The 25,231-nt window shown below is 41.1% G+C and overlaps 1 protein-coding gene across 1 annotated transcript; it reads left to right on the top strand.

Moving 5' to 3' along the window:
- The first annotated feature begins 566 nt into the window (after window positions 1-566).
- On the top strand, window positions 567-23,072 carry hp1bp3 (heterochromatin protein 1, binding protein 3). Its single transcript, XM_041206166.1, has 12 exons — window positions 567-668; window positions 2,756-2,846; window positions 3,953-4,097; window positions 6,750-6,903; window positions 8,684-8,827; window positions 10,174-10,257; window positions 12,168-12,322; window positions 13,197-13,287; window positions 13,816-13,975; window positions 14,743-14,854; window positions 20,770-20,904; window positions 21,478-23,072. The coding sequence occupies exons 2-12, from the start codon at window positions 2,780-2,782 to the stop codon at window positions 21,749-21,751; spliced, it is 1,521 nt and encodes a 506-aa protein (XP_041062100.1). The 5' UTR covers window positions 567-668; window positions 2,756-2,779; the 3' UTR covers window positions 21,752-23,072.
- Window positions 23,073-25,231: the final 2,159 nt, after the last annotated feature.

The following is a 25,231-nucleotide window of genomic DNA, read 5'->3' on the forward strand; positions in this document are numbered from 1 at the left end:
TCAGAGGCTGATCCTCTTCACTAAGGTTCCTGATATTTAGTGAAGTCTGTCTGATCCATTACTTTCGGCGGATGGTCTTCCTTTTACTTTGTTTTTGACTAAATTCTCAGTCGCTCCAAAAACACTGTTCCATGCTTGCTGCTGAACTTTAAACCTGGCACACAAAAATGCCATTCTTCGTCAGACCGACAGCAAATAGTGAGGAAAAAAAATAAACGGAAGGGATGCATTTGAAATTTGAAAATGATAGACCATCTTTGTACGGGGCAAAAGCCTCCCCCCAACGGCCGTGCGGACCCAGAACGGCAACAGGCACCCCCCCCCCACCCCCCCCCCCCCCCCCGGCCGCCCGCCCGCCATCTTCGTGAGTGGCAAACCCCCTCGGCCGCCATCTTGATGAGGGCAAAAGAATAATAAAGGATCGTTGCAAGAGTTTTTTAAAAAAACAGGAATAAGTTGGGGTGGCCTCCTCCAGACTGCTCGCCTGATGGGTATCGTGCCAGAGGTGCTTTTTTGAATTTTGGAACAGGGTTTGTGGCTTTGTTTTTGTTTAAATGTGTCGCGCGCATTGTCCGTTGGGTGACGGTGTTTCCGGTCGAGGGGAAAGAGGCGGCGGAGCGAGAGCAGCGGCCGGAGAGGCAGAGGGACAGAGACTGAGAGAGAGGAAGGTAGGGGCACCGAGAGGCTCAAATAGTGCTGCTCAGAGCCCCAGCTGCAACCCCCGAGCAACCCTCCTGGCGGCCGGAGGGCCCCAGTCTTTCAGGCCGCAATGTTGATCTCGCAGCGCCATTTTGTGGTTGGGATTTTTAAAAAATATCTCGGGACTACATCACCTTCCTCGGCAAATGTTTTAAAAGGATATGGGAGAACCGGGCAGGTTGTGCTGAGTGCTGCTATGTGCCGATGTGCCTGGGTTTGTGGATGGAGCGGTTGGGATGTTGGGGATTGTGCCCAGTTTGCGTTTTGAATGAACGGGTTTGTTGGTTTGTTTGCTTTTGTCGAGGTGGGATGGGACTGAGCATGCGCCACACAGGGACTGGGGAGGGGAACCCCACTCCCTCCCCGACAGCTCTCGTGCTCACTCACTAACGCAGCTCGCCCCAACCCCCCTCCCCCCAGCTCGCCCCACTCCTCCTTCCCCCCCCCAGCTCGCCCCACTTTTCTCTCTTAACCCCCCCCCCCTTCCCGAGCTCGCCCCCCCTCCCTCCTACGGACTCGAAACGTTGGCTCTGTATTTCTCTCCACAGATGCTGTCAGACCTGCTGAGCTTTTCCGGCAATTTTTATTTCAGATTTCCAGCATCCACAATATTTTGCTATTATCTTAGTATTCTAACACACTCCTGGCAGGTTTCCCATCTTCCACCTTCCACTCACTGCTCCCTATCCCTAACTAGCTAAAATAGCTGCACTCCTCCAATTCTGAGCTTTTGCATATCCCTGATTTTAATCACTCCCCCATTGGCAGCTGTACCTTCAGCTGCTGAAGCCGCAATCTCTGGAATTCCCTGGAAAATCATTGCATTTCTCATTCCCCCTTTTAAATCTACCTCTCCAACTAAGTTTATCTTCAGCTGCCACATTATCTCCTTATGTGACTCAGTGTAAAATTTTGTTAAGTAATTGCCCCTGTGAAGTTCCTTGGGATGTTTTACTGTGTTAAAGTATATACATGCAATTTGTTGTAAATTCAAGTTCTCAGTTGTTTGAGATTTGAGCCCACGTTCTCTGGCCTATGCACCAGCAGTCTAGCAACATGATCATTATGCTCCCATAACCTCAGTAAGTCAGAGATAGTTGAATCGAAGTTATTTGGGGATTTTGTGCAAGGTTTTTTTGTATTGAGTGACTTTGTTTGCTTTGCTAGTTGTATTGTACCATTTGCAATTTTCTAGAAATGGGCACTCTGAATGTCAGCTTTAACACCTCAATTTTCAGGCTCTGGGGCACCTGAGCTACTTTTTAGAGTGTTCTAAAGCATTCAGCAGGGCAGCCTTCATTTGTCAAAGGATAAAAATCAGATGTTGCAAGTGTTTGATCTTTGCAGTGTCATAATTGGCACAAACTTTGTGTGCTGGGGTTCACCTGTATGATGACGAATATGACTGTGTTACAGTTTGTCATTACCTCAGTAATTTGAAGATTTTATCCAATTTCTGTAAGTGTGAAGTCATTTTCAAATTTGTTCATTGGAGTTTGTGCACATGCACCTAAAAGGATTTAATATTAACCTCTAATTGCAGAAATGGTTGACTTGAGAAACTAGGCAAGCCTGCCATTTAATTTCACTCTTACAAATCGAGGTTTTTGTGGGCTATTGAAAAGGCTTTTGAATTGATAACTCAATCTAATTATCATATCAAAAGACATGGCTATCATCGTATAGCTCAGTCTGACAATTGAGTCTTCAAATTCAAAATTTGATCCATTTTTGTTAGATATTGATGAAACAGGAAAGTGTTTTTATATTAACTCGTTTTTCAGTTAGTATTATTTCCATTATCTGTGCACTTTTTGTTTTAATTCTTTCTCGTTCAGTTAAAAAAAACTCCAGTTGAACATTTCTGTCTTGTTTACTGAAACTGGAAATGTTGGGGCTTTCTGACTCGCTAAACTGGGCAGATGTGGGGCCAATATATACTAGACCTTCTATCATTTTATCAGTTCCCTGTCCATTGTTGGTAAAGTTTATTTTGCCAGGTTTGCATTCAGAATAGTATTTTGGCTGAATCCATCTCCTACTGTCTCTTTAACAGGCCACTGTGAATAACGTTGCAGACATGCCTATTCGACGGAATGCTAGCCCTTCTGCACAGGAAACTCCTGTGAAAAACAAACCTACTGCAGGTACAAGTTGCATTTAACTCTTGTTTCCAACATAGTGATTGCTGGTTTCAAAGGAGGATGGTGCTGTTAGAGTAACCTTGGTGATTGATTGCAGTGCATTCTGTTTGTACATACAACTAATGGCACTGGGGCAGATCAGACAAACTGCTCTGACCTAGATGGTGTCAAGCTTCCTGAGCGCTTGATTGCCCCTATCTTGATGACTGTTGAGTATTCCATTACAATTCTGACTTGAGCCATGCTGACATTGGAGAGCGGGTCAGGAGTTTGCCACAAATGACAGCCTTAGTATCGTAACAGTCGCGCTAATATGGGCAAACACATTAAACTTCTGGCCGCTGTTGACCCCCCCAGTTGTTTTTGGTGGGATACCTGGCAGTTGTGGTGCTTTGTAATGTTAGGGCATATACCTGGGCTGTCTCTTGTTTAAGGTGGCTGTTGTGCAAATATTATCTGGAATTATTCACTTTTATCAAGAAAATTGGTACGTTCATGCTAGCTAGCAATAGGATGCTTACTAATTTTTGTTTATATTCGTTCATGGGATGTGGGCATCGCTGACTAGTATTTATTTCCCATCCCTAATTGCCCTTGTTCAGAGGGCATTTTAACTAAATTGCTGTGGGTCTGGAGTCACATGTAGGCCAGACCAGGGCAGCAGATATTACAACAACAATTGACAATGGTTTCATGGTTATCATCAGACTTTTAAGCCCAGATTTTTACTGAATTCAAATTTTACCATCTGCCATGGTAGGATTCAAACCTGGGTCCCCAGAGCATTACCCTAGGTCACTAGAATACCAGTCCAGTGACAATGCCACTGCCTCGCCTGAATTCTACCAATAAACTGCAAGTTGTTATCTGGTTAAATTTCAACTGTACCCCAGCATTAGAAAGGACTGAGCATTGGTTCTACCCAACTGCTCCTCAGAGCTCTGGACTTAAATAAGCGGCGTGTGTCCCTTTGGCAGTCTAGACTGGGAAAACATAATTTCAGCTTATTTCAGAGACTCTTAATTCAGGTGCTTAGCACCTACATTTGTTAGATACCATGCTCAGATTTCACATTCTTTTAAAATAATTGCCTTTTTCTCTACAATAAGATGCTGATGTGACTTCTGAAGAATCTGTGTCAGCGGAGGAAGAACCAGAAAATGATACTTCAGCCCAGGAGGAGGAAAAGAAAGAAGCAGAAAAAAGTGGCGATGAAGAGAAAGAAACCAAATCTTCAGAGGAGCCTAAAAAGGAGTAAGTGTATCCATGGCAATTGAGAAATGTACAAATCCAAATTGTGATGGTAACATATTACGAAAACGTGTATTTACTTTTCAGTGACTTCAGTTAAAGCTTTCCTCAGTCCAATGTTTTAACAAAACAAGAATTTATTATCTGGCTCTGCTAATGTAGTTTTTCCCATTCTTCGTTCTAAACGGGTAGCTTGGGGTGAAAGCAAGAGAGTGGGAAACTTAAGGAAGACAAATGTCAGAATGGAGCCATTAAAACCCAGCTGAGCATGAAGAGTATAACGGTTGGAAGGAGAAGGCAGGGAAATGGGATTGTGTGAAATCTGTCTCTGAGTACTGATTTTACATGGGCTGCAAGGGCTGAATAGCCTCTCTTGCTTCTAAAGCAGACAAGGTAAGAGGAGAACCCAAAATACAACATTTAAATGTTGGCCGCTGAATAGAAGCATGTAGGGCACCTGAACCAATGTGAGGAGGGAGGAGATGGGAGTGTCGCTTTCAAGAACAGCATTTCTACATTGGCACCACCCTTACTCCCTTCCTGACCCCAGCAATCATGTATGAAACCGTTAATATGCATCAGTTGAAGAGGTTATTTGTAAATGAAAACTTATTTTCAGGCCAACTGATAATGGCCAATAACCAATTTAAAATGCTAATATGGGCTTCAGACTTGTAAAAGCTAGAGCTGTGGGATTCTACAAATCCCCATTCCTGGCAGTGGGCCAAAGGGGGGATTGGGTTAAATTGATTATATTTGTTCTATTCTACAGTGAATCATGTGCCTTCCAAGCTGAGTTATAGCATTGTCACCTCTTAAACAGAAGATTGTTTCTTTGAGCACAATATCAAATGTTTTAGGTCGTAATCTGAGCTGTAAGCTCAATGCATAATGGGAGAAGTTCTGCAATGGTGGTGTTTCTATTGAGGTGTTGAATCAAATTCCCATCTGCCTGTTCCTGTGGTGTGGCGGACATAATGCTATGGGATGTTCAAATTGATGGAGAGTAATGAGTTCTCCCAATGTTCTGGTCAAACGATCATTCTTTTCAATAAAGTTATTCACTTGATGAACATGAAGTGCTGTGAAGCATTCAAAAGACATCTACCTGGCAATGTGGAAAATGGCCCAGGTATGCCCTGTCGACAAAAAGCAGGGCAAATCCAAAATGGCCAATTACCACCCTATCAATCTACTCTTGATCATCAGCAAACTAATGGAAGATGTTGTCACCAGTACTATCAAGCAGCATTTACTCAACAATAATCTGCTCACTGACGCTCAGTTTGGGTTCTGGCAGGGTCACTCAGCTCCTAACCTCGTTGGTCCAAACATGGACAAAAGAACTGAACTCAAGAGATGAGGTGAGAGTGACTGCCCTTTACATTAAGGCAGCATTTGACTGAATGTGACAGGAGTCCTAGCAAAATTGGAGTCAGTGGGAATCGGGACTGGTGGGGCATGTTGCTCTCCACTAGTTGGGGTCATACCGAGCACAAAGGAAGATGGTTGTGGTTTTTGGACATCAATCATCTCTGTCCCATGATATTGCTGCAGGAGTTCCTCAGGTGATATTCCAGGCCTATTGAACCTCCCTCCGTCATAAAGTCAGAAGTGGGTATGTTCGATGCGCAATGATCAGCACCATTTGCAGCTCCTCAGATATTGAAGCAGTCTGTGTCCGTATGCAGCAAGACTTAGGCAACATTCTGGCTTGGGCCAAAAAGTGGCAAGTAACATTTGTGCCACACAAGTGCCAGTTAATGACTATGTCGAACAAGGGAAAATCTAACCATCTCCCCATGACATTCAATGGCATTATTTTTGCTGAAACCCCCACTATCAAGATCCTGGAGGTTACCATTGACCAGAAACTGAACTGGACCAGCCATATGAATAGTGTGGCTATAAGAGCAGGCCAGAGGCTGGGAGTTCTGTGGCGAATGGGATTGAAGCCCCAGATCAGCTATGATCATATTGAATGGCAGAGCAGGCTTGATAAGCCATATGGTCTGCTCTTGCTATTTCTTGTGAGTAGCTCACCTCCTGACTCCCCAAAGCCTGCTGACTACTAGGCACAAGTCAGTTGTGTGATGGAATATTCTCCTCTCCAACAAAGAAGCATGACACCATCCAGCCTGCTTGATCGGCACCCCATCCATCACCTTAAACATTCAGTCTCTCCACCACCCAATCCAAAGTGGCAGCAGTGTCAACCATCTACAGTATGCACTACAGCAACTCACCAAGGCTCCTTCAGCACCTTCCAAACCCGTGACTTCTACCACCTAGAAGGACAAGAGCAGCAGATGCATGGGAACACCACCACCTGCAAGTTCCCCTCCCAAGCCACTCACAACCCTGACTTGTGACTATATCACTGTTCCTTCACTGTCATTGGGTCAAAACCCTACAACGTCCTGCCTTAAAAGCAATGTGGACTGCAGTGGTTCAAGAAAGTGGCTCACCATCACCTTCTCAAGGGCACTTGGGGATAGGCAATAAATGCTGGCCTAGCCAGCAATGCTCACATCCTGTGAAAGAATAAATTGAAGAAAAAATCCATTAATATTTTACGTAAATGAGATTATAATTTGTTTCCTATAGAATATATAGTGAGTAGCATTAAAGCTTTATTATTTGTGACCCTTACAGAGAAAAGGAGCCAACCAAGGATAAGAAGATTAAGAAGACCATTCCATCTTGGGCTACATTGTCTGCCAGTCAACTGGCTCGAGTGCAGAAAAATTCTCAGATCAGTGCTACAGCACGACCAAAAATGGATGCTATTGTCATAGAAGCTATTAAGGTATGGTGGAAAGTCTCCTAGAGGTGTTGCAATCTACACGAGCAACTTCCATTAAGTTTTCTCATTGTATTTTAAGCAACTTATATCACTGTTATTTTTCCTTGATATTTAAATCATAGAAACATAACAAGCGTAACTTCAACGGTCTTTAAAGCCCACATTCTGTTAATGGCAATGCCCATAACAATGTTAATCTGCAAATGTTGGCACAGTGCTAGCACTTTCATCTCTTAAGACAGACGGTCATGAGTTTAAACCCTGGAGTCTTGAACACATGATCCAACATGGAGAGGCAGAAGATTTAGCCCAGGTGGCTAAGGGCACCATTGGCAACAATAGGGTGAGTGGGGATGAGCCAAAGCGCAGTTAGAATAACGGAGTATTGGACTGGCGTTATAGGGATAGAAGAGATTACAGCCATGGGTTTTGGTGATCCTATGATGGGATTTCAATAGAAGGGTGAGAATTTTAAATTTGAGGTGTTGAGGGACAGTTCCAACGAAAACTGGGTGATGGATGAGCAGAATCTAGTGATGGATAGGATATAGGTGGCTGAGCTTTGAAGTTTATGGAGGGTAGGAGATGGGAGGCACCCTTAGTAATAGACGAGTCCGGAGGCAAAAGGAGACATTGCGGGTTTTCAGTAGGAGATAGTAGGGAAGGTTGTGGAAGTAGGCAGTCTTTGAGTTGGAGAGGATATGAGGTTGGGAGCTCAGCTCATTGTTGAGCAGGCTGCTGAGATTGTGAACAGCCTGGTTGAGCCTGGGGCAGTGACTAGGGAGAGGTTAGATTTGGTGGCAAGAGTACAGTATTTGTGACGGTTTCAGTCATGTCAATAATTAAAGCTTCTTGCAAAAGTATAACTTGAAGTTTTTGCTGAAGGTTGATTATTTGTCTGCTTCCCTTATGCCCGTATAGAGTTATTTAAGTTCTTGGGCTTTACCATCACTGTGGACAACTGAAACTCAATTCTATCTTATTTTTTTCAACTTTTTCTCTGTTGGATAAAAGGATGAAATAAAGCTTGAATTCATATTGCAATTCCCACATCCTCAAGTCCAAAAGCACTTTACAGCCAGTGGTGTTTATTATCGCTATTGCAATGTTGGAAAATGCAGCACCCAATTAATACACAGTAAGCTCTTTTGAACAGCAATGAGATCAATGTCCAGATAAACTGTGTTTTAGAGATGGATTTGAAGGATAAATATTGGCCAATCTCCTGGGAGATCTCCCCAGTTCCCTTTTGGAGCGCATTTGACAGTGCAACACTCCCTCAGTTTTGCACTGACGGTGAGTTTCAATTTTGTGCTCAAGTGCCTTAACTGGGGCTTGAAAGCATGGCCACCTGACTCTTGTGAGAATGCTACCACTAAACGTTGTCACGGAGAATAAAGAAGAATGAAACTCGAGGCCAAGCAACTACTGTAGCTTCAGAATTAGGAATTCACCCCAGCCCTGGGCACAGAGGTCAGTTGTAGGGGCCTGATTGGTACCTTGGACTTCGCAGACTGTATAGTAATTACAGCAAGTTTTCCCAACTTATAAGCAAGAATATTGTATCTGAATGTTGGCACATGATTTAGAAATTCAAACAAGTGTTTAAAGTGTGTGGCTTGCTACTGTAGGATGTTATCAGTCATTGGTAATTGTCAGCAATCAAGTAAGTAACTTGTTTAAAACAGGATGCCCTCTTTGTAGGATGATCATTGTAGTGAGTCATTTCAATCCAGCATGCTGGAAAGAGCATTTTAAAAATACTCAATCTCTCTTTCTTCAGGCTTGTTTTCAGAAGTCTGGTGCTTCCGTTGTTGCCATAAGAAAATATATCATTAACAAGTATCCATCGCTGGAATTGGAGCGCAGGGGATATATACTAAAACAAGCCTTAAAACGGGAAATACAACGTGGTGCTATCAAACAGGTAATTAGATTATTTTATGAGAAATTCCCCCCCTCCCCCCCAACTCCCCTGCCCAATATATCAATGAAAATGAAGTAAAATGTAAAGGCAACCAGAGAAATAGGACTGGATTTCAATCTGGTAAAGTAGTTAATGGATGATGAAGTTTCAATACATCCTGGAAGGATGGTATCACTTCTCTTTTTCTAACGTTTTTTTCTCCTTTCTTTCTCTTTCTATATTTCTTTCTATCATCCTTTCTTTCCAGAATGAGATCTTGCTCCTCCATAAATCATTAGTGTGACTGCACCTAGAATATTATGTACAGTTCTGCTGCCACAGTACAGAAAGGATACTACAGCTATTGAGAGAATGATTAAGGAGCAAAGAGACTAGATTTTGAGGAGCAATTATATAAATTGCGTATTTGGGCATACTGAAAAGGAGAAGGTTGAGAGGTTATTCAAGTGCACTGTTTAAGACCCAAGAGGGACAAGTTAATGGAGACCAATGACAAGCTTTTTCATGTCAAGAACAGCAGAATCAGAGGGCATGGCCTACGAATGAAGGGAGTAATCACAAGACTAATCTGTGGAAACACTTCAATGAGCGAGTGGTCAATCTATGGAACGTACTCCCGTGAGGGATGATGGAAGCTGTTAGTATTGATTAATTCAAATGCAAGTTAGATAGATTTCTTGCAGAAAATGATATTCTGGGATGCAATTTATGATTAATTTGAGATACGATGTGGCAAGTGTAATGCGCTTTGGAGTAAATAGGGCAGTAACTTTGGACCTATTCCCACAAGTCTGAGGTTTTCCTTGCCTCCAGCTAGGGTCTTTGTAGACTAAATTGTTAGAGACTGATTGCTATGATTAATTAACAACTCCATTATCGTTTTTTGTGATTACCAGGAATGGTGGAAGGTGACCTAGATGAGTGTCAGTCCAGCAAATCTTGTGGCCTCTTTTTTTCTCTTTCTCTTGCTTGCTCTCTGATACTAGGGGGATCAGGAGGCTGATATATTGAGGCTTTGTTCTGCATCCAACTAATGCTGTGCTTGACTTGGGTATGCTTGTACAAGCTTCTGCCAGCTGTGATATCTGTCATTTTGATGAGTGCAATGGAAGTCTGAATTTTAGTGAAATCTTTACTGCACTACATTGAGACACTGACTGCAAGGGATTTTGTTTTATTCAACTTTTGTGGAGGATGGTGCACTTACTGTGCTGAGCAAAAAATATTTTTTCCAGATAGTTCAATATGCAAGTGCAGAATAGTGCTATTGTTGAGCTTTGTTTGAACTGGTTCAAAGCATTCTACCTGTATGTAATGTGCAGTAATCTTGCATGTGCCCTTTTCAGGTGAAGGGAAAAGGTGCTTCGGGAAGTTTTGTGGTGGTCGCAAATGCAGGAAAACAAGCAAATAAGTCAAAACAGGATAAAAAGGTAAAGAAGTGCTTGCAACTGGTGTAAAAGTGGAATTAAAGATGTTTTACATGTCCATTGCCCATTTTTCTACCGTAATAGCTAATGCCTAGAGCATTGTTCAGTCAGTCGGCAGTGCAGTTGTGTTTAGCTGGTGTAAAACAACTGTGCTAAGCCTGCTCTGTCTTTTAAGACCACTGCTCCAGTAATATCTGTGGGGAAAATAGTCAAACTAGGCAAATCCAAGAATTTGTAACTAATCTTGCTGGCTCCAGATTCCCTTAAGTATATTTGCACCTATAAAGTCCTGGTTTTTGTGGTTATAACGATGGTGAAACTGTCAGCGTTCATCATCATTACTCCATTGAAACTGGCAATGACTTCAGGAGCCTGCACAAGCGCAGAATAATGTGGAAATACAGAAGTTGCTGTCAATGATTCTGCTGTTCATTAGAGGGTGCATTGTTAAGGGACCCCAGAAAGCAATCAGTGGGAAAGCTATAAATATGAAAGCTTCCACTCTTACACTTCTAAAAATCCTTGAAAAAGTTGCATCTCGTTGAATGAGGTGTAACTAGGTTTTTAACAGCATACAAGCGACATAATTACTGAAGTCACTGGCTCTGAAAAGCTAATTTTGTATTTGGGAAATGTCAGATTCCTCCATTCTGATAAATTCCACATTACAATTTAGTTTATTTATATTGACCTTTCAGCTTCTGTCTAAATTCAACTATTGTTTTGCTATCTGAAAACTTAATTTAAAAGGGAAAAGTAAAATACTTTCAATACCTTGATTTTCTGTCTATTAGAATTGTTAAATGTGTTTAGCTGCTTACCCTGCTTGCTGACAGTAATGCTCCTGACACCAGATTTAATTGCAATTGAGAAGGAGGAAAACCATGGCATTGCTTCAGTGCTGACTGCAAAATCCAGCCCAGCCTATTGGAAACCTGAAATATGCTGGACAAGAAAGAATTGTTGGAGTTCAGCGCACTGACATGCCTATAGTATTTCATATTTAAGTTAATTGGGCTGTTCATAATTTATGCTGATGAGGGCAGAGGAATTGAAAATACATACCAAGCAAACAGGAATGTTTTTGCTAAAACATGTTTTTAATCCTCTGGTCTATTAAGTTATTTTTTACTTTTCTAATATTAAGCTGGTTGCATTTTCAACTGAGGAAGCATTTACTGGTCTAAAATCTAGATATTCGTGTCACAGTTGGTGTCTGACATACTTTTTGAGTATTCTGATACCTGTTGTTGACATTCATATATTTGTGTAAGGAGGATTTCTCCAAATACCAAACTATTTAAGAAAAGGTATGAAATTTTGTTCTAAGCAGAATTAACTAGCAATGGTTCCATTGCTGTATAAGCAGTCCTGCTAAAATTCAGACCTTAACCTAACTGAAAATTTCAACTTGTCTGTGGAGCTTTTATTGGCTACAACTTGAATTTTGGTTTATATTCAGAGGCAGCCACTGACAGTGGCTTTTTGAACTGCATTTCAGTTATTACTGATGTTATAGTTTGCTGTTATTTTTGTCTCGATATGCACTCTCAGGATTCCAGCCATCAAAACTGGGTGATTTTAATTGGAGAGATCTTGGTGATCTTTCAATACAGTAAATGAACTTTCTCTTTGGTGTTAGCGGTTTTTCTTCAGAATTTTTCTGCCTTTTTTTTTCAAAATCTTCTTGGCCAGAGTCCTCCATGATTCAGCTAATAGCCATATTGACAACTGTTTTCAGTTTTCAGTTCATCCATATGCTTTTCCAGTTGGAGTAGAATCTTGATCGCCTCAAAACTTGCATATAATACCTCTGCACAGAAAACTTAACATGGACTTGAAGAAGGTAAGTGTTTTTTTTGCAAACAAAAGCTCTTGTTTTTGATCAAGCCTAGTATTCTTTTTTTTAATAGAAAACCACTTCATCTGGACCAACGGAGCAGCCAATAAAACTGGAGGATGCTCTACCACTGGCATTCACAAAGCTGTGTGAACCTAAAGAGGCATCATACAGTCTTATCAAGAAATATCTTCTTCAATATTATCCCAAACTGAATGCTGAGAGCAGGTATGAAAGCAAAGATTCCTGTTCGCGCTCTTGCCCAAGGCTACAACCAATCTGAAGCACGCTTAAATCCCTGCTTTGAAAAAGGGCCAATTCTTTAACTTGACCTGGTTTTCATTCTTAAAGGTCAATCACGAAAGATATTAAGATTATCCAGTTGCTCAAATGATGTAACCAGGTCGAACTTTAATGTGGTCTCCTAAATGGTTGGAAATCTCTTATCTTCAGCCAATTTAACTGAACTTCAGAAATATGGGTTTTGCTCCAAAATGGGACATAGGCCAGCAGAGTCACAGGAGGGAGGAGTAAGCTTCAATTTTAAATAATGTTGAGAAGGGAGGGTACAGAAGTCAGCGAGTATAGGGATGGGAAAGAGGAGGCAGAGCAGCAATGATGTTTGTGTAATAGTAATACTAAAAGAACCCTTTGACCCATGGGTAAAAAGAGCAGTGATTGAATTGAAGTTTCAATCTCTTCACCCTGTGCCCCCATCGATTTCTGTGTTTCGCTCTATTTCTTTCTCTTCCCCTCACCCAATCTTTTCTTCCTGTCCCTAACTTGCACTCTCCCTCTTCCTTTAAGTGGGAGGGCTGAGAAGATTGCAGATAGAAATCAAGGAACTAATAATCAAGAATGATGCCTGCATATGTTATTTCTATTATATTTTTGGCAAGAGATTTTTCTCAGAAACCTGCCTTTTTCCAATTACAGAGTAAACTGGCCAGTAAATTCAATTTTGCAAGGCATTAATGCTTCTGGATGTGGCCACCTTGTCTCTTATCATGTCATTTTTTTTTAAGAACATATGTTGTATATAAGTACTATATATCAATCAATTCCTGTACTGAAAATGATTTTATTGTGTGCTTGATTGCAGGCCCTATTTACTCAAACAGGCTTTGCAAAGAGCAGTAGATAAGGGTCAGCTGGAGCAGATCACTGGCAAGGGAGCATCGGGCACATTCCAGGTAAGTATTGTGGATGCCAAGCTATGTAGTCAGTGGAATGTGTGTAATCAGGAGCTCTTTGGGTCTGGTTTGTGTCACTGCCAGTTTGGGGTGCATACATGATCCTGCTGTATTAGAATGGATTTTTGGCCTACCACCCTCTGGTAGGTGTTTGGAAGTCATCCTGAGTATTTTGCCCTTTGGTTGGAATTCTATTAACTGGTCGGAACAAGTTAGTGAAGACTAGCATCTTGGCAGCATTTGGTTAGTTGTAAATCTCATCTGACGTTTTGTTTATTAGCTCCCATGACAGTTCTCAGTTTAAGCACAAGGTGGAGCACTTTACATCCACCTGAGGGAAAGGAACATTTGCAGTTGCATCTATTAAATTGCATAATCTTTAAATTTCTGAACAGCAAAGACAAGTCTTTTGGCTGCACCTGCAGTACAGTGTCAAAGCTTGACGGATGCAAAGATCGTTTATTTGTTAAAAAAAAATTGGCCCTGGAGACTAAGATTGCATTTACTGTTTTAAATCTCCCATTGCAGCTCAAAAAAGCTGGAGACAAGCCATTGTTAAGTGGAGGCCCATTTGAGGATGCAATCCTTAGTGCCATAACTGCCATGAATGAACCTAAAACCTGCTCAACAACAGCTCTTAAAAAATATGTCTCTGAGAAAGTTCCTGCAACAAATTCTAATTTCCAGAGTAAGTCACACACCATCTTTTACATCTATAATTTGTGCATTACTTAAGTGAAAGTAGTTTTTAAATGAGTTATTGTCTGAGATCAGACTTGATATCTTTCCCGGAAACTGATAGCTTAATTAGGAAAGCAGCGTCAGCTTCTCTTGGGTTGTTGCTGCTATTTGGAGAGTTGGTAATTTGCAGTTTTACCCGGAATGTTTTTTTAAATCCAGAGCAGGATAAATGTTGCCGTTAGGTTAAAAAATGTTTGTATCAAAATATCCTTTCTAGTTATATTGGATTCTTAGTATATTTTTACATGCTCCCCCCCAATTTTACTGCACCTGTGTGTGCCTTTTCCCTCCACCCCACCCTTCACATGTTCCTGGAAGAGACAAAACAAAAAGACCCTTGTGGCCAATTCAGGATACCTTAGCCAGAAATTCTTCTCCAACTCCTGAAAGGTAATCAGACGTCCCAAGAAGCCCCAACTCGTAGCCCATCGCTTTCCTGCAGCAAGTGTTCAAAATAACATCTCTTCAGAAGTGAATTCCATGTTAATTAATTCCTTTATTTAAGGAATGCATAGTTACGGAAGTTTAAACTTTTGTGATAAAATTCTGCATTGTAGCAATGTTGCAATTAGACAACCATATAATTTTTGGGATGCAAAAATTAAAGCTTTCTTTTGCAGCTTTTTTTCCCTTGCTGTTGTAGGCAGAATGTGTGTGGAAGTGGTGACTTTTAGCATTACTATTTTGATGACTATCCTGTACTGTCATCTCCAGTGCATATGCTGAAGCGAACTCTGCAGAAGTGTGAAAAAAACGGATGGATTGAACAGATTTCTGGGAAAGGATTCAGTGGCTCTTTCCAGCTTTGTTTCCCGTTCTACCCCAGGCAAGGAAGCTTTTAATTAAAAGATTTTAGAACACATCCCTTATTGTACCGACATTTACAGTTCTGATCAAAGGGCTTGTAACAGTTGTGACCTCTGTGTGATCGCACACTTATTTGGCCATTTTCTGTGGGCGTTCTATTTCAGTTAAGCAAATATAAGTTCCATGGTTGATTTTATGTTCAAAAACACCACTTTCTCATTCATTGAATATCCAAAGGTGAAAATGGGGTCGGGTAGAGTTAACAATTTTGTACAGTGTCTATAAGAAATTTATCATTTTGTCAATTCCAACACCCAAGTTTATTTAGTCCCATGTTTAGTTTGACAGTTAACCACCCAAAGGAAGTTTATCGCAGTTTTTAATGTTACATTGAACATACTGGTTTGGCTTCAACTGGAATATTATGTCAATTTCTGGGCACCACAGTTTGTAAAGGATGTGAAGGCATTGGAAATAGTGCAGAAAAGATTTATGAGAGTGGTTCTGGGAGATGAGGCACATTAGTTCTGTGGATAAACTGGGTTATTCTCCTTTGAGAAGAGAAGGTTGAGAGGAGATTTGTTAGAGGTATTCAAAATCAAGAAGTGCAAGGGCAAACAAGATAGAGAGAAACTGTTCATGTAGGTAGAAGGGTTAAAAACCAGAAGACACCAATTCAAGGTGATTGACAAAAGAACCAGAAACACATGAGGAAAACCTTTTTTACATAGGAAGTGGTTAGGATCTGGATTGTACTCCGAGAGTGTGGCAGATGCAAATTAAATTGTGGCTTTCAAAAGGGAATAGGATAAACACTGGAAGAGAAAAATTTGCTGTGCTATGGGGAAAGAGTGGGGGAGTGTGCCCTGCTGAGTTGCTGTTACAAGACAGCCAGCGCAGACACAGTAGGCTGAATGGCCTCCTGTGCTCTATTACCATTGTGATTTTCTGATGTATTTTGTAGTATGCACACCTTAGTTCTGTAAATGTTGCTTTTGATTTGACAATTTTGGTTTTGAAACTTACTAATAACTTACTAATACTTTGGTCTTTATTTTCTCTTTTTGGCACATTGCAATAATTTGGGCTTTTAAAAAGTTCTCTTTCCCTTCAGTGGATCATGTAGCTTACACTTTTTCTGGCAAAGGTTATGTGACCAGCGCTGATCACCCTGATTTATCAGGGGTGTTAAGAGTTAAACCGCTATCAACAGCCCCATTATGATGCCCTGAGAGATTCCATCAGCATCATTTGTCCACTGCAATAAATGTTTTAGGATATGGCAGGACCTTTACAGCTAGTTACACTGGTGCTATATAATTTCTACTAGTATTGCCTGAGGTTAATCCTGTGCACCAGTTGACTTTCTTGAAGTTGCTGGTAGGTTAGTAAGTTAGATAGTAGAAAGTCTCCTTGTGATCAAGCATGAAGCAGAATTTATCAGGGGAAGTTAGATTGTTCCACTGTGTAATAGCCAGCTCCTGGGCCAAGATGTAGAGAATTCAATATTTGCATGGAGTTTCCTGAAGTAATTTGAATGCTTTGACCCAGAAGTGCTGTCTTAATCCGACAACTCCAGGCAAAGTTCTTCAGTGATGAAGTGTTCCATTCTCATCTGTTTAGTGCTGCTAGTTTTGGTATGACTTTGGTGTACATCTATAGACGTTGAACAATGTGAATTTGAAGTTATCTACAGTAGGTAAGGTACTCCTCATCTTTTGAACATTGACCTGCATGTATACTGTTCTTTCAAATCATGAATCCTGCTGTATGCTTGATTAGGTCTTCTATCTAACTTGCTGCACCATCCATCTGATGTGCTGCTTAGTGCTGTTCACTTGAAAATATGTTATATCATTTATTACTCTGGAAGTGTATCTAGTACCTTTTATAGAATGGGTGGGAAACTTTTTTCTTTGCAAGGGCCACTGACACACAGACAAAATCAGTTGCGGGCTGCGCACACTCAAAAGCCAACTTAATTTATTTTTTTAGAGAGAATACAGAAGCATTCAAGTCATCCACTGCTTTAATGTGATGGCTGAGTTTGCTTTTCCTTAATGAGCCTTCTTTTGTCTGATGGCACTGATGTTGCTACTTGCAACTGGCTTTCCAAATTCATGTCTGTTAATGTGGCACACAGACAGTCCTTTGCGAGAGAAAATTATGAAAAAGCTGCTCACAGCAGTATGTAGATCCAAACAGTGATGTAATTTTCACATGTCTTCTCAAGTTTGGAAATTCATCATGGACTTCAGTGAGGCTTTTGACAAGGCCTCACATGGGAGACTGGTCAAGGAGATAAGAGCCCATGGGATCCAGGGCAATTTGGCAAATTAGATCCAAAATTGGCTTAGTGGCAGGTGGCAGGAGGCAGAGGGTGATAGTCAAAGGTGGTTTTAGTGACTGGAAGCCTGTGTCCAGTGGCGTACCGCAGGGTTCGGTGTTGGGTCCCTTGCTACTTGTAGTGTGCGTCTAGGCATGAATATAGTAGGTGTGACCAATAGGTTTGCAGATGACATGAAAATTGGTGTGGTAAATGGCAAGGAGGAAAGCCATAGACTACGGGATGATATAAACGGGCCGGTAAGAAGGGCAGAACAGTGGCAAATGGAATTTAATCCTGTAAAGTGAGGGGTGATGCATTTTGGGAGGACTAATAAGGCATTGGAGTACACGATGGATGGTAGGACCCTAGTTAGTACAGAGGATCAGAGGGACCTTGGTGTGCACGTTGATAGATCCTTGAAGGCAGCAGGATAGGTAGGTAAGGTGGTTAAGAAGGCATATGGGATCCTCGCCTTTATTAGTCAAGGCATTGAATACAAGAGCAGGGAGGTTATGATGGAGCTGTATAAAGTGTTAGGCCACATCTGGAGTACCGTGTGCAGTTCTGGTTGCCACACTAGGAACAATATGATTGCGCTGGAGAGGGTGCAGAGGAGATTCACCAGGATGTTGCCTGGGCTGGGGTGTTTTTCCATAGAGCAGAGAAGGCCAAGGGGGCCCTGATTGAGGTATACAAAATTATGAGGGGCATAGAGTAGGGTAGATAGGGGAAGAAACTTTTCCCCTTAAATTGGAGGGGTCAGTAACCTGGGGGTATAGATTTAAGGTAAGGGAAAGGAGGTTTAGAGGGGATTTGAGAAAAAAATTTTCACCCAGAAGGTTAGAGGGTAATCTAGAACTCTCTGCTTGAAAAGGTGGTAGAGGCAGAAACCCTCACAAGAAATATTTAGTTGAGCACTTGAAACACCATAGCATAGAAGGCTATGGGTCAAGTGCTGGAAAATGGGATGGGGGTAGATAGGGGCTTGATGACCGCCACAGATACAATGGGCCAAAGGGCCTCTTTCCGTGCTGTAAAACTCTGACTCTTATCAGTACCTACATGGAGTCTGTAGAATTCCAGCAGAGGCGGGTTATTGTATTTAGCCTTAAGTTCAATGTTGCTTTGCAGTTCTATAACTTCATATTAAAGGTCTTCAGGTACATCGACTGCTTCAAGTGGTGTGGCAAAAATATTTAATTCCAGTTCCTTCACTTTTAGGTCTTGAAATCGCTCCCAAAATTTCTGAAGTAAGTTGGCGTACTCCACTGTTGCAGGTTTTTGTTTCTGAAGGGTAGGAAATGCACTGTGTTGCCCTCTTCCAGTTGCATTTCTAAAGCTTTTATTTGGCTTCAAGTGATTTCACATTTGAAAGAAGGGAATTAAGAAGCTGGTTGGGCCCTTGCGATTTGACATTGAGCTCAGACAGATCCTGTGTAATGGTGACCATGAAAGCCAAGTTACACAGCTCAGATACCGGTTTTCCCTTTGTCTCCATGAAAAGTTTCACGTCGTTCCTCAGTTCGTAAAACTGCATCAGCATAATCCCCCCGGCTGAGCCTCGATACTACTGTCGATATTGCATTGCTCAGTTGCATGAACTGCGTGCACAGATTCTCCTGATGAATGATGCAGTGACATACAATCAGCTCAATTGGATCAAGGTTGAGGAGATTCATTTCTTTCTTGGTTAGAGCAACTAATCCTTTTTGAGATCCAACCATAGTTGGAGCGCCATCTTAAGGCCATTTTTCAAATGATAACTGAAGCCTGCGCGCTGCTAATGTAACCTTTGCAAACATATCTTCATTTTTGGTGGTGTCATACATTGCTGCTAATACAAGCAAGCCCTCTTGAATCTCAATCTGCAGTGATTCCCTGCAGAAAAATCACCAGATGGCATGTATTTGTTACGTCTGTTGTCTCATCAGTGGCCAGGGAGTAAAACTCAAAATTAGCTGCAGAATCTTTCAAAGACTTATCAATGTCTTGAGCCATATTATTAATTAGACCTGACACGGCCCTGCAAAATAAGCTCACACTCAAATACTTTTCTCTGGAGCTAGTGAAGCAGCGGACGAACCCCTTCACAAACTCTCCTTCTGAATTAGGTCTAAGCTTTTTTGGAATAAGCTCATTTACCACATAACCGGCTTGCGTAACACTTTCCATCGCCTTTCTCGGTCTTGTGAAAATTGCTTGCGTTCTAAGTGCTTTAATTTTGCCTGCTAGCACTTGTCCTTGAAATTCTTCATATTTTATGTACATCATGCTGTAGTGTCTTTCTACGTTGACTATTTTCATGACAGAAACCACTTCTCCACAAATCAGGCACATGGGATTGCCTTTCACCTCCACAAAAAAAATTTGTTTGTCTATTTTTCATTAAAAACACAACACTCCCCATCCATGGTCAAATTTTTTTTTTAAGGAAACTGTGAGAACAACATGCACATGTATTGTGTGGGAACAGAAGGTTCCGGACAAAATAGCTGGAAGGAAGCAGTCGGACATTTAAGAAATTCTACCTGTAATGAGATGTGATCAGTATTCCTGGCAGACTACTCTCAGGCTCCCTGAGGGATTTGCACTAATTTCGATTCTGCCAACTTTTGCTCCATCAAAGGGGGAGTACAGCTAGTTGCCTGCATTCCACAATTATGCAGAAATCAACCATCCGCAATCAGTATCTCCTAACTGTTCAAGAGAAGCGCAGCCAGAAAGTGAACTCAGTTCCCACGAGGTTGTGCTTCATTGTTTCTGGCGAGCGGGAGCTGCTTCTAAAGTGGCACGAATGGTGTGTGCAGATTGAAGAAAGTCCTCACCGATTGGGGCTTGTCGCTGTGCTGTCTTCAACCCGCTCAGAAGGCTCGAGCTCAAGCAGCGTCTGCCTATTTGGACTTGCGAGTTCTGGTTCTGCTTGGTTTCCAAGATTTGAAGTGGCCGGGCCTGATTTCGACAGCTCTTGGGAGATGGGCTAGGAAGTGCAAGGCCTAAAATGGCAGAGACATATGCATCGCGTGCACGTTTTGAAACCTCACTGCGAACTAAGTGAAAAAGTGCAACGGGCTGGATCCGGCCCCCAGGCCACCCCTGCTTTATAGGCAAAGAAATAAATTCTGTGATTCAAAAAGAAACCTCGTGTATGCGAGATGGGAGGAAGACTAAAATGGAGTGAATTTCTTGCAGGAATGGAATCCTTTTCCCCCCTCATGTATGTTGAGGTTTTGAAGGAAAGAAATGCCACGTGCAATAAAAAATGTGACATCGCCACTTTTTAGTTCTTTAAACAAGTGCATTTATTTTTTGATGTGTTCTATTTAACAATAATGGTAATGTTAAGCTGTTACTTTATGGTGTTTAAGTAATTTTAATTTCCTTGTGGGGCCAATTTAGGTCTTTATGATAGGACAATCTTATACAACCTTAAATACTTTGAACCCTTTGATCATCCTTATTTGTGATAGCTTGATGTTTTACTGCATAGTAACAGGATAGCCCAAGCTGCTACTCCAGAAAACTCTAGAAAAATTGTTAACACTAAGGTTTCTTTGTATTAAACAAGACACTAATTGTGACTAACTATTCCTACCATTTTTCTTTAGCCCTGGTATCCTTTTCCCAGAAAAGCAGCATCAGGAAGAGGAGGAAGAATCTGAGGAGGAGGAAGAGGAGGATGATGACGAAGAGCAATCAGAGTCAGAAGAGGAAGAATCTGATGACGAGCCACCTAAAAAAAGGTACATGAGTTATGTTTGCACTAAAACTTTTGAGGATTTAAATTTGAGTCAAAGGAAAGATTTATGTATAATAAACAAGCATCATTGTACTGGCAGTGTATCCAGTTCATCAATTGAGGTTAGAAGCTGTGGAGTGCACCAGCATTTGAAAGAGGCAAAGACTCAACTAAGATGATAAAACTGGAAACATTGGAGATTTGAAATAAAAAGAGGAAATATTAAAAATACACAGCAAGTCCCATCAGCATCTGGAAAGAGAAAAACTATAGAGCCTTTGTCAGAACATTGACAAAGGGTATGTACCTGAAATTTAAAATTTTTCTTTCCTTTAGCATTTCCTTGCTGAAAGTTGGAGATTAAACTATAACAACAGACAGACATATAAGCAATTCTTATGACAGATAGAAAGTTTTAAAACTTTCTCTTCTAATTAAACTTCCAATCCAATTGCATAAAATTATTAGATGCTCAGCAATATACCAGCAATAATGATCATAAATTGCGAGCTTTTTGCCATTTGACTGCAGTTTATAGACTGCTTAATCGACATTTCATGCTTACAATCTGAAACAGGCACAAGGCAGTTCCACGAGCCAAGGCTAAGCTGCAGAAACGAAAAGCTGCCACGCCGAAGAAAGCAGTCGCTACTAAAAGGAGCACGCCGTCAAGGAAAGTATCAGCAAAAAAAGTGGCTAAAAAGTCCAGGCCCATGCCAGTGAAGTTAGCCAAAAAGCCAACAGCGATTAAAAAACCTCGGCATGGGTCTCCTAAAATGTCTCCAGCAACCCCAAAGAAGGTGAAAGGACCCGTCAAGACCACAAGGCATTCACAGAGGCAGAAAAAGTAGCAAAGGCAAAGCTGGAATGCTTTTCTTTAGTGGTGCATGTTTTTGTCATTTGAAACACACCACGTGACACAATACTTTTCTGCAGCTAACCTAGAAAAAGTAGAAACTTATTTTTAGATAATTATGTAGAATGCTATTTTAGATAAGCTGTTGGACATCAACTTGTTTCAAGAAGGTTTTTATTAGTTTAATGGGTTTTAACACTTTATATTTAAGTGTGTGACCTTATGATGAAATAGTAGGCAACACACTCGGTTTTTACCTTTTAAGTGAGGAGCAAACAAAAATGCTGGTTGACTTAAATGAAAATCATGAATTTGAAAAATTCATTTGTTGCTGTAACCTTTTAGAAGTTAATATCTGACCTCCATAGTTGATGGATCCCTCCTGGGCAGACAGTGGTGTAGTGGTAATGTCATTAAATTAGTAATCTAGAGGCCCAGACTGATTTTCTGGGGACATAGGTTAAAGTTCACCATGGCAGCTGGTGGAATTTAAATTCAATTAAAAACTGGAATTGAAAGCTAGTCTCAGTAATAGTGAGCATGAATCTATCATTGATTGTCGTAAAACCTCATCTGGTTCACTAATGCCTTTTAGGGAAGGAAATCTGCCACCCTTACTTGGTCTGGCCTACATGTGACTCCAGACCTTCAGCAATGTGGTTAACTCTTAACTGCCCTCTGCAATGGCACTCACTGCAAGGGCAATTGGGGAGTGGGGGAGCAGCAAATGCTGGCCTTGCCAGCGATACCCACATTCCACCAAAGTATTCAAGAAAAGAGGTGGGGATAATGTTCTCGCTAAGCTGCCTGCATATGCAGCAGCTGGGAAGGTACCACGAAGACCATGTGCTGTGTTAAATAATATATAAAACTAAAGGTAACACACATTCAAAAAGTTGGCCACACAATAAAAACATTTTAAAAGGAATATTGCTTGGGGAAGGTATATTTGTGCCATGATATAATAAGATTCAACATTACTGCCTTAGCATTGGATCGTGAAAACTAAAGGAGAAAACTCCAAAAGTGAAGATGAGAACAAATTATTTTGGCATGTCTTTACCTTTTGAGGTCATGTATTATCTTAAGTTCATTAACATTGTTCAAAATCCCTGTATAATTTGTATTGGAGATCAGTGTAATGAAATCACCCTTCACACACTGTACGTGTATTGATGAATGTTGCTACTCAGTTTTACTTTTTGATAATTGCATAAGTGTCAGATTTGTTGAAGTACAGTACTTGCATGCAGCACCATTTTGTTAAGCTTTTTTCTGTAATCTTGTCTCACTTAGTAAAAATACTGTACATTGTATATTGTTGTCAACAATCATTTATAGCTGGTCTTGCCCACATGTTCAGGCTAGCCTTGGTTTGCTATTACTCATGAAGTGATTTTAGCTTAAAATGAACATCCTTTATATGTGATAAATGAAGAAAAATTGGAATAATGGTGTCAGTCCATTGTGTATCAATCAACCTGCATAAACAAAGAGAGCAAATTGGTTGCTGCTGGACATTTACCCCTCCCATCCTCTTCAAAATAAATTAGAATTTTTGTTTTTTAATTTACAATGTTTAATTAAAACTAGTTATAATAAAACCAGAATAGCTAATCTTAGAATAATTTAGGAAGTATGAGTTTGTTGGAATTAGGGGGTTTATATGTTAGTTATGAAGGTTAGGGATGCAAAGCTGAAATACTATAGGACCACTACAGGTAGGAAGATGTAATTACAACATAACCTGTTTGCATCAACAGTTTCCATTATAACTGGACATATGCACTGTTTATAATAGTACATACATAAATTTGACATTTTTAAAATAAGCTATTACAGGTTTTACAGTTGGGCTCATCACATCCCAACTAGTTGCACATTTAAGATGATCAATTTTAATGTAACGGGGCACAATTCATAAGCCTCATTGGTGTAAGCCTAAATAGATAGCAGTCATCTATTTATATCAGGAATTAGGGTTCTTTGAGTACCAGCTTGCAGTACTCAAGTGGAGGAATGTAGATTTGCTTTTATTCTGTTGTTAGCATGTGGAAAGTTCCGACTGCCTTTCAATCAGACAAACCTGGAGGTCTCTTTTGAGATATGGTCCCCAACAAGGCCTAAAGAGAAAAGAACTTCAATCCATATTTTCAAGTTTAATAGGTCGGGGTCACAGAGATGGCATTTGGGGTTGTGATCTCCCCCCTCCAAAGCAGAAATGTGACTGGAGAGGAGACAATCCAATCCAGAGGTGCTAAAGCCAATGGATTGATACTGCCAAGCAGTAAAGGCTAGCTGGTGAGCCTAAAGTGTCCTTTAACCTTAGAAAACATTTTGAGTGGTGAGTGCTGAACAGGCCTGGGATGTTTTTGCATCAACTTGGCAGAGGCAGGCAAGCATAACTCAATGACTGAGTGTGGGGAAAAGCAGAGATCATGTGGCTGAGCCGGGAAGGTGAGTGGCGATTTCAAACATGCTGCATTTTAGCTTTGTCCATTGTACGTGCATCTTACCATGGGCAACTGACTGCTTTAGAGGCATTGGCAACTGGACCAAAGGGTGGGGTGGTGGCTGTTAGCTTTTCCACCCCACACACTGGTTGGGAAGGATGAGAGGGGCTGAATGTGTATATGTGAGAGGAGGAGAAATGGACTAATTACAATAGTTTGTATGTGGGGGGAGAAGAGCTAGTCTGTCCACGGGCAAATGGAAAACCTGGCTGAAACCTCAGTGGCCAGTAACTTGAACTTTATGTTCTGTGGCTATTTAAAAAGCACACCATGTTCCTCAAAGACAGGCCTCTGGTTGGGAGGAGCATGGCTCCACATTCAGGTAACTTACCTAGTGAACTAAATCCATTTTAAAGCTGCATTATGTGTAGCAAGATCCACAATGAAACTGCAGCCTCTGAGACTGAATATTATTTTATCATTTTAAATCCTTTGTGTTTGGCTCGCCTCACATTAAAATCAATGATGTCCAGAGGCCTTTCAGGGAACCTTGGTGTGATGTTGCTATAGATCCAATAATACTGATGCCAAATGTATGCTGCTTCCTGACCAAGTCCACAAGCTGGAGTAGTTCAGATGAAGTAATGGACTGATGAGCACTTAAAATAATATTTTTACAAAATACTAAAAAAATTTTCATTTATATACAACATAACTTTAATAATTACATATTGAATGTTCTTATAGGTCTTGTGGCGCAGTAAGTATCATCCCTGCCTCTGAACCAGAAGCTCCAGGTTCAAGTCCCACTTCAGGACTTGATGGCCCTCAGAGGTGCATTCATAACATGGCTAAACAGGTTATTAACCTATAAATCCTTCCCGTATGCCTATGTCAGCCAGTAAAAACAGGAGAGTCTCCTGGTCAGCCATGCTTGATATAATAGGTGACAGGCTAGCAGCCTGTTAGAGGAGAAAATTAGCAATGGAAACAGACTTAAGAATGTGTGCTTTGCCTGCCTC

This window comes from Carcharodon carcharias, chromosome 15, assembly GCF_017639515.1.
Source record: "Carcharodon carcharias isolate sCarCar2 chromosome 15, sCarCar2.pri, whole genome shotgun sequence".
In the NCBI taxonomy this organism is placed as follows: domain Eukaryota; kingdom Metazoa; phylum Chordata; class Chondrichthyes; order Lamniformes; family Lamnidae; genus Carcharodon; species Carcharodon carcharias.